Raw genomic sequence first — 9,968 nt, 5'->3', positions numbered from 1 at the left:
TAGACAGTACTGCTACATCTATACATTTATGACATACCAGATTTACAAATACAGTACTGTTTGTGATACAAAAATTGTCTAAAAAAGAGAGTATATACATTTGACGTAGAAACTGTACATTGGAGGAGGTTGGGTAATATTATACTAATTATAATTTAAATTGACATTCACATAAACATACTACAATAACAAAAATTATAATTTTTTATATAATTAATTATAAGAAATCATAAAAATAAAAACTCTTCGGCTTCTCTACGCTCATCTGCTTTTTCCTTTCCTATCCCTAACCTCTCTTGTTTCCTATCCCTTTCCTTTAAAGATACAATTTCTTATCTTTTTTCAAAATGCCGCGTTGTCTACGGTTTTCCGTCACGCACACAGTGTGGGGGTGAAACAATGTAGAGACAATGTAACAACTTATTGCACATCTCTGTGATTCGTTCTTTTTTAGCTTTTTGGTCAATAATAATAATGTTGCATTTTCGCCTACAGACACGAGGGGAGGGGCGGGCGGGGGATCACTAAGATATGACGAAGTTGTTCTTGACACGAATGAATGAATGAATGAATGAATGAATGAATGAATGAATGAATGAATGAATGAATGAATGAATGAATGAATGAATGAATGAATGAATGAATGAATGAATGAAAACTGTATTTAACAGATTGCAGAATGGGTACAATACAGTACGGCTCAATACACACAATTGTTAAGGGGTTGCAGACCAGAGAAAGACGTTTCTCTTGTTTACATCAGGGTCCCCCATTTTCAATTCATAGTGACATTTATGACATACACAACATACATGACATCATGACATTTATGGCATAGGGACATACAGGTATGTACTGTTACATTTGTGACATATACGATATGCAAATATACAGTACTGTTACCCATAGATCCTAACAGAGAATATATACATATGATGGGGAGGAAAACTGTACATTAGGAGGGGGTCAAATGAAAACGAGACTCCATCCCTTTATAATAATAATAACTTTATTTGTATAGCACTTTTCATACAGAGGTTGCAGTTCAAAGTGCTTCACAACAGTAAAAAATACAGGCATAAGCGGGCATAAAAAAGATAGACAGGTAGCAAGGTATGGCAAATCACAGTGTTTCACATTAGGATCTAGCATCCCAATAGGCTCTCCGCTTACAGTTTTCAGTAACACAAATAATAAAAATAGTTTAAAATGATTCAGTTTAAAAATAGTCTAAAAATTATAAAATAGAACAGACATAAAAAATACAGGCATGAGCGAGCATAGCAAGGTATGGTAAATCAGTGTTTCACATTAGGATCTAGCATCCTAATAGACTCTCTATTCAGTAATACAAATAATCACAGTGTTTCACATTTGGATCTAGCAATAATAAAAATAGTTTAAAATGATTCAGTTTAAAAATAGTCATCAGTAAGAAGTAAAAAGTGCAATAACCGACACATGAATTTGATAGGCAGGGTATGGTAAATCACAGTGTTTCACATTAGGATCTAGCATCTTAATAGGCTCTCTATTCAGTAATACAAATAATAAAGTAGTTTAAAATGATTAAGTTTAAAAATAGTCTAAAAATTATAAAATAGAACGGACATACCACAGTAAAAAATGTAAATAGCAAGGTTACAGTAAAACGTGTGAAAAATAGTTTAAAATGATTCAGTTTAAAAATAGTCATCAGTAAGAAGTAAAAAGTGTGATAACCGACACATGAATTTGATAGGCAGTGTAAAATAAGATAAAATTAGCATAGAAAAGTAGGCAGGGTAAGAATAGTGCAGGTAAGTCATTGAAATGCCTGAGCAAAGAGATAGGTTTTAAGCTGTCTTTTGAAGATGTCTAGCGAGTTGGCTTCCCTGATGTTTTGGGGTAGTTTGTTCCACAGTTTTGGGGCATAGTTGATAAAGGCTGCATTACCGATCCTCTTTTGACTGTTTCTGGGAGCCTCTAGTAGTCCAGCAGCTGATGATCGCAGTGTTCTTGCTGGCGTGTAATTTATTAGAGTGTTGGTGATGTAGCTAGTGCTACTACAGTAGACAACATTTTGTTTGACGAGCATGAAGAATATGGACAGTTAACTAATTGCAATCCCCTCGAATTATACACGGGCCATCTCTACTGTCTACTGCCGCCTTTTGCATTTAAAGTCACTATTTATTTAGCCGACAGTCGTGCGCGCCTACACTGTGTAAAAAATTTATGTTTTTTCACGGGAAACTCACTGTATTATTTTACAGATTACTTTTGTTTTTCTACTTTAAGTGTAAATGTCATAAAAATACAGTAAATTACATTTTATCAAAATATTAACCATTAAATAAAGGTTGTAATCTGTAAATGTATTTGCTTTTACTGTAATTTGACAGTAAGTATTTGGCAACCATTGATGCCAGACATTTACCGTTTTCTTGCAGCTTTTATTTTTTACAGTGTGGGGTTAGTGTATGAGTATTTGAGTATGAGTATGCAATCCTACCTTGAGGGGAGGGAACAGATGGTGGAGGTAAACGGTACCCTATCCCCCCCCCTCACAGTGAGCTGTGGTGTTCCACAAGGAAGCATACTAGGACCGCTACTGTTCCTAATTTATGCAAATGACATGTCGTCAGCTTGTGACTGCAACTTGTTCCTGTTTGCGGACGACTCAGCCCTGCTGGTCTCTGACAAGAACAAGTTGCAGGTTGAAAAAACCCTCAGCTCGGAACTAGGCAGAATCTGCATATGGCTCGCTGATAACAAACTATCATTACACATGGGCAAAACAGAGTCCATTCTCTTCGGTTCAAATAACAAACTCAGCAAGACCGACGGCTTCTCAGTTACAGTGGGTGACAATATTGTCACAAGGAAAGATGAAATTACCTACCTGGGGTCCATCCTAGAGGCTAATCTCTCCTGTGACAAAATGGCATCCAATGTAATAAAAAAAGTCAACCAACGAACTCGATTCTTGTACCGGATCTCCTCTCTGGTAAACAAGAACACCCTGAAGACTCTGGCAGGAGCACTCATTCAGGGGTACTACGACTATGCTTGCACCTCATGGTACCAAAGCACCTCAAAGGCGCTAAAAACAAAATTACAAACATCTCAAAACAAACTGGTCAGACTACTGCTTGACCTTACTCCTAGAACCCACCTCACCCCTGCCCACTTCGACAACCTAGGATGGCTTAGAGTAGACGACAGAGTACAACAACTTGCAATGGGCCTGGTCTACAAGATACACTACACGACCAAGGTACCCATGTACATGTCAAAATACTTCCCAAAGGTCAGTGAATACCACGATCACAACACCAGAGGGAGCTCCACAAATCATGTCAAACCCAGATTCGGCTCAAATAAGGGACTAAACACGTTTCGCAATTATGCCACATCAATGTGGAACGCCCTACCCAAAGCTGTAAAGGAATGTGGATCACTACCCACTTTCAAAACCTCTCTCAAGGGACACCTACGGGAGACTGCAATTCAACACTGGCCCCTGTAAATATCCTAACCCAATCATTCCAACCCCCTCCAATGTACAGTCATTTACCTAGTATGGTTTTGTCAATAGTTCAATGTACAATTGTGTTTGTTTGTACAGTGTCTCCTCCCCCCCCCCCCTCAATGTACAGTGTTACTTGTTTATACAGTATGCCCCCCCCCCCCCCCCCAACCACCTCCAATGTAAATTACCCAGTATGGTTGTCAATATCCCAATGTACCCAACCCCCCCCACCCAACCTCCAATGTACAGTTTCTACGTCAAATGTATATACTCCCTTTTCTTGACTCCTTCTGTATCACAAACAGTACTGTATTTGCAAATCTGGTATGTCATAAATGTATAGATGTAGCAGTACTGACTATCTGTATGTCATGTATGTCATATATGTCTATATGAATTGAAAATGGGGGACCCTGATGGAAACAAGACAAACGTCTTTCTCAGGTCTGCATCCCCTTAACAATTGTATGTATTGAGCCGTACTGTATTGTACCCATTCTGCAATCTGTTAAATAAAGTTTTCATTCATTCATTCATTCATTTATGCTCTGAGCCCCTTGCAGAATATTAACCAATCATGTAAGCCCATCTGATGTCATTGTTCCAAGGGAAAAGGATGATGTCATTATTTTACGAGCTGTATGCACCGGGCGTACAACATCATCCTCTCACAACTGAGATTGATTAAAACTAGTACATACATGATGAATGAATGAATGGGGGAAAAATGTATTTAATAAATGACAACAGTGTAATTACTTGTTTGTATACCAATTTCGCATAATAGCACACATCGTCGCTTCTTATATTTACAGAATTCAAATTCTGTAAATGTGAGATGGACTAGCTATCTAAAAAACAGTGGTTCTCAAAGTGGGGTCCGCTGTCCGCGGGGGGCAACATCAGCTCGAGGGACTCCAGCAAGCTGAACAAGCTGGTGAAGAAGGCTAGCTCAGTAGTGGGTGGTGAGCTGGCTAATCTAGAGGTGGTGGCTGAGAGGAGGACGAGGAAAAAGCTAGAAGCCATCCTGGAGAACCCCTCCCACCCCCTCTACGAGGAGCTAGCCAGAATGAAGAAAGACTCATCCCCCCACAGTATTTTTACTCAAATACTGTACCTAAGTAAATTTTTTAGCTACTTATTATTTGTGACTATTTTCATTTTAGGGAACTTTATACGTTTACTCCACTACATTTCAAGGAAAATATTGTACTTTTTACTCCACTATATTTATCTGAACCCTAGTTACTTTGAAGAAAATGATTTAGCATAGAACATTTAGCATAGAAAACATAATATATACAAAATACAAAATGTATGAAGATGATATACTTTCACATTTGAAGCAAGTCAACTTCAAGAGGATGTAATCAGAGCAGCATAACTAGACCACATACCACTTTAACATAACCTTTAAACAGAGCAGCATAACTGGACCACATACCACTTTAACATAACCTTTAATCAGAGCAGTATAACTGGACCACATACCACTTTAACATAACCTTTAAACAGAGCAGCATAACTGGACCACATACCACTTCAACATAACCTTTAATTAGAGCAGCATAACTGGACCACATACCACTTAACATAACCTTTAATCAGAGCAGTATAACTGGACCACATACCACTTTAACATAACCTTTAAACAGAGCAGCATAACTGGACCACATACCACTTAACAACCTTTAATTAGAGCAGCATAACTGGACCACATACCACTTAACATAACCTTTAATTAGAGCAGCATAACTGGACCACATACCACTTTAACATGGCCTTTAATCAGAGCAGCATAACTGGACCACATACCACTTTAACATAACCTTTAATCAGAGCAGCATAACTGGACCACATACCACTTTAACATAACCTTTAATTAGAGCAGCATAACTGGACCACATACCACTTAACATAACCTTTAATTAGAGCAGCATAACTGGACCACATACCACTTTAACATGGCCTTTAATCAGAGCAGCATAACTGGACCACATACCACTTTAACATAACCTTTAATCAGAGCAGCATAACTGGACCACATACCACTTTAACAACCTTTAAACAGAGCAGCATAACTGGACCACATACCACTTTAACATAACCTTTAAACAGAGCAGCATAACTGGACCACATACCACTTCAACATAACCTTTGGCTTTAATTAGAGCAGCATAACTGGACCACATACCACTTTAACATAACCTTTAATTAGAGCAGCATAACTGGACCACATACCACTTTAACATAACCTATATAGGTCAATGGATACACAAACGTCATGTAGAATGTGTACTTTTACTTACAATGTAACAAGTACATTCAATAGCAAATACTTCTCTACTTTTACTTAAGTAGAATTTGAATGGAGAACTTTTACCAGAGTACTCATTTATCTGAGTATTTCTACTGTGTACTTATTCCATCACTGCTTGACACAATAAAGTGAGAACCACTGATCTAAAATGATCCAAGTGTGTCTGACTCTTAACCACCAAAACCTGCACGGACTACAACACATGACGTACTGTATATCAGGCACCTTGTGTATACCGTTTACTCTTACTCATAGTATATATTCAGATTCAAATTCTTTATTGCCTATATTTATTGGAACGTATAATATAACCGATAGGGCATACAGGCCCTCATCTGCACCTTTGTTTACACTGTTTATTTTTCCCTTATTTTTATATCCAGATCTAATTTTATTGCCTATATTTATGTCTTTCTACTATTACCCTGCCACTACCTGTACATCCCCTTCCCCCATCCACATGCTGCTATGACACTCAAATTGACACCCAAGGGGATCAATAAAGGAATATCTTATCTTAAATGTAGGCAACCAAGATGATACAGAGCGCAAACCGCCAGAGAATCATTGAGAGACAAGAAGAGTGGATAAGGGCTGGAATCTATTAAGATTTATTCACTGCATAGAATCACAACAACATGAAGATAAAGAGACTGTTCAGATAAAAAGAAAACAATTCCCAGTGGGTCCTTGCAGGTGTCCCTCCCCAGACTACAACCGAGCATCATCTCTTTACATCGTTCACAAGAAACGTAATGGAGGAAATATGCTGTTTCCTAGCGGGAAGTCAGAATTTCCGACCTCCGAGTTAGAATTGAACGCAACATTTATGCATACAGGTTCACGTCGACGGTACGATTTCTCAAGCCTCAGTGCCGTTTGATGTCATTTCAACACGGCCACTCACGTTGTATAAACGTTAACGTTGTTATTAGCTATTTTAAGAGTACAATTGTAAGAATATAGCTACATGTCCTTTGAAACTGTCTTTGTGAGTTGTAGTTCATGAAACATAAATTTGACAAAGAAAATGGTCCAATTTTTTTTTGTAGTCTGGTGAATCAATTTCACCAGTTAGTGTTTTTCTCTGCGATAATTATTTTTTACTATGGGGGGGGGGGGGGGGGGCATTTTCAGGATTTCGACTAGGGCCCAACAGACCGGCCCTGGTGAGCGTCCACATCTTTCCGACTTTGTAGCTCCCACGCACGGAGACGCCATGTTTCTCCACTTCCGACTCCCCACCTCAGAGCGAAAACAAACAAACGCAGCGACAACCTCTAAGAAGAGATGCAACTGTTGGGGATCAATGACGTGAACTTAAAAAAAAACATCTGGTTTTAACCCTTTCACTGCCGCACTACCAAACGGTTAACCCTTTCACTGCGACAATACACACAGAAGGTTAACCCTTTCTTTCACTGCCACACAACAGCAGGTTAACCCTTTCACTGCCACACTACAGAAGGTTAACCCTTTACTATCACACGGTAAAGGGTTAACCTTCTGTAGTGTAGCAGTGAAAGGGTTGAGAGAGAGAGGCGGGGCTTTTTCTTTGGGTATATCAGGTTAAGATTGGGTTGCATTATATTTGGGATTTGGGTTTTTGTACCACCTACTGTTGTTGCCTCTGCACCAAGAAAGTTGGGAAAAAGCACAGCTGAGGGGAGAGGACACAAAATACTATTTCACTGAACAGGAAAATGATAGTAAATGAGCAACAGCAAATTCGGATTAAGTGGGGTTAGAACATGTGTTAACCAGAGTTGAAGTCAAAGCAGTAAGCAGGTGCAGACTTGTATATAAAAAAAAAAACGAAATTTAAAAAATATATATATTTTCACAGCCTTGCTTTATTCCTCGTGAATATCCATCGATCTGCTCGGTCCCCTTGACCTTGACACCGCCTCGAGAGATCAGAGATCTGATCCCAGATCAGATGAAACCCCGCCGGATGTCCGACGGCCGTCCGCCCGTGGGCCTCCCCCCGCGCCGCGGTATCATGAACCCGCCCGGGCCTCCCCCCGGGAGCGGCCCGATGGGGTCGTAGCGCGGGCGGGGCAGGAGGCCGTGGGGGACGCCCGGGACGGCATCATAATCCCCACCGATGATGCCCGGGACGGCGAGGGGGTTGAAGGGGTCGGGGGGGATGCGGTAGATGGGGGGGATGCGGAAGATGGGGGGGTGGGGGTGGGGCATACGGGGCGATGCACGTTGATAGTCTTGGTGCCATTTGTACTTGGTCTTGTAAAGCTGGAGGAAGGCATTGAAACTTGGTTAGAAAACAAAGACCATTTTTATTTCTGTAACAATTGACAATTTTATTTAATCTTACTTCATTTAATATTTTATTTTACCATACTACTACTACTTATTGTTATTGGACACACACACACACGCACCTTTCTGTAAATAATTTACTATTTCATCTCATCTCATTTTATATTTAAAATTACGGCTACTACTTATTGTTATCATTCTTGTTTTCATTGTTGTGCACTGTTGAGTCTGAGCTCGAAATACAAAAATGTCATTACCTGCAATGCCCCTGTATTGTTGTGTATTTGACAAATAAAGAACTTGAACAATTTTGTGCTCATTTTATGCCTGTCTTTTTTAATTTATTTCTTTATTTTGACTGCTGTGAAGCACTTTGAGCTGCAATTCTTGTATGGAAATGTGCTATACAAATATTATTTATCAATATTATTATTGGGCTGGATATTGTGCTGGGTTGCTAAAAGCAGGTCCATGTATGAGAAACAAGATTGTCAAAATGCATTAGTTTTGGATGAACACTGTGAGCTACCCAGTGATGAACAACCTTTCTGAGAAAACGACCACATAAGTGCACAATTATTATTATTATTATTATTATTATTATTATTATTATTATTATTATTATTATTAATAAATCGTTTTTGGGGGATTGTGATGTCACACTGTAGATGGGGCTTCACAAATCTTTGAAGTCACCCGCACATATTCTTATTTTATTTTATTGCACTTGTGTTTATTCTATTCTCAATTAAATGTTTCTGTGTTATTGTGTTTCTTATGTTTGACCCCAGAGAGCAGCAGTTGGCTAAGCCACCAAATACTGGGGGATCTAAATGACCAAACAACCACACAGTACATGTCATCGGTCATATGGCGCCCTGGTGCCAGTTTCATATTAAATATGGATCGCCATGAAATATGTATTGGCCGGTGAAATATGGATTGTTGCCACGGTAACACACTGCCGCTACCATCGCAAGACATAGGGAAACAAAATCATATTACTGTTTAATCTAGCTAACTAACAGTTTCAATATTAGCCAAGTTATAAATACCAAATATAATTGACATGTATTTATTAAATACAATGAGAGCGAGACATGGGGTATACCCATGTCTGAAACACAATGGGAAGCAGCACTTAGGAATGGTAAAAAAATATCAAAATGTGTTAGATATCAATTAAAGATACTACACAGGGCCTATATAACACCCTGTTCATTGAATACAATTGATCACACACTACCCAAATTGCGCTGGCATGGGTGTGGACTAGAGGGTACACTCATGCACTGGCTGTGGTACTGCCCGCTTGTCAATTACTCCTTAAATTGACATTAGGCCTTGCCCTATAACTTGTATATTGGGTGTAAAAATGGTCACTGCTCAAGCAAAGATTGTAGCAGTGGCGTTTTTAGCATCCAAACGGATTATTTTACTAAACTGGAAAGAACGCAAACCGAACTGCTTCAGTTTGGAGAACTGGCGCAAGGACTTCATGGACGTGCCATCAATGGAACAGGCTTCTCTATCTCTTCAAGAGAGTGATAGGCCCGATGGCCTTCAAGGTCCCTGGAACTTTATTAGATAACTATCTTGAATACATTTGTGTACTACTGAACCTTTGTAACACTCTGCAACCCCCACTCACCCCCTTATTTTGTTTTATGTTAGTCTTCTTTTTTATTTGACCAACTTTAACATGACATATCATTACTATGATAACAGTGTATGGTAGTTGTAGACAGTGAAAGCAGGAGGCAGGTATACATTGAGTCTAGGCAACAGAGTTCAAAGGAACATCATTTGTAAATGATTGTAAACTATTGCGAATGGTGTCATGCTGGGTTTGGA

The 9,968-nt window shown here is 39.2% G+C and overlaps 1 protein-coding gene across 2 annotated transcripts in view; it reads right to left on the bottom strand.

Annotated features, from left to right (window-relative positions):
* Nucleotides 1–3,991: 3,991 nt before the first annotated feature.
* Nucleotides 3,992–9,968, bottom strand: part of fbxo7 (F-box protein 7) — a 40,763-nt gene continuing 34,786 nt past the window's right edge. For both annotated transcript variants that reach the window (XM_084330393.1, XM_084330392.1), the window contains exon 10: nucleotides 3,992–8,087. In XM_084330393.1, the coding sequence (XP_084186519.1) occupies nucleotides 7,770–8,087 (318 nt within the window). In that variant the 3' untranslated portion in view covers nucleotides 3,992–7,769. The remainder of the gene's footprint in view (nucleotides 8,088–9,968) is intronic.

The sequence above is a fragment of the Notolepis coatsorum genome (assembly GCF_963971535.1).
Source record: "Notolepis coatsorum genome assembly, chromosome: 15".
Classification (NCBI taxonomy): domain Eukaryota; kingdom Metazoa; phylum Chordata; class Actinopteri; order Aulopiformes; family Paralepididae; genus Notolepis; species Notolepis coatsorum.
This window is presented reverse-complemented; position numbering and strand designations above follow the sequence as displayed.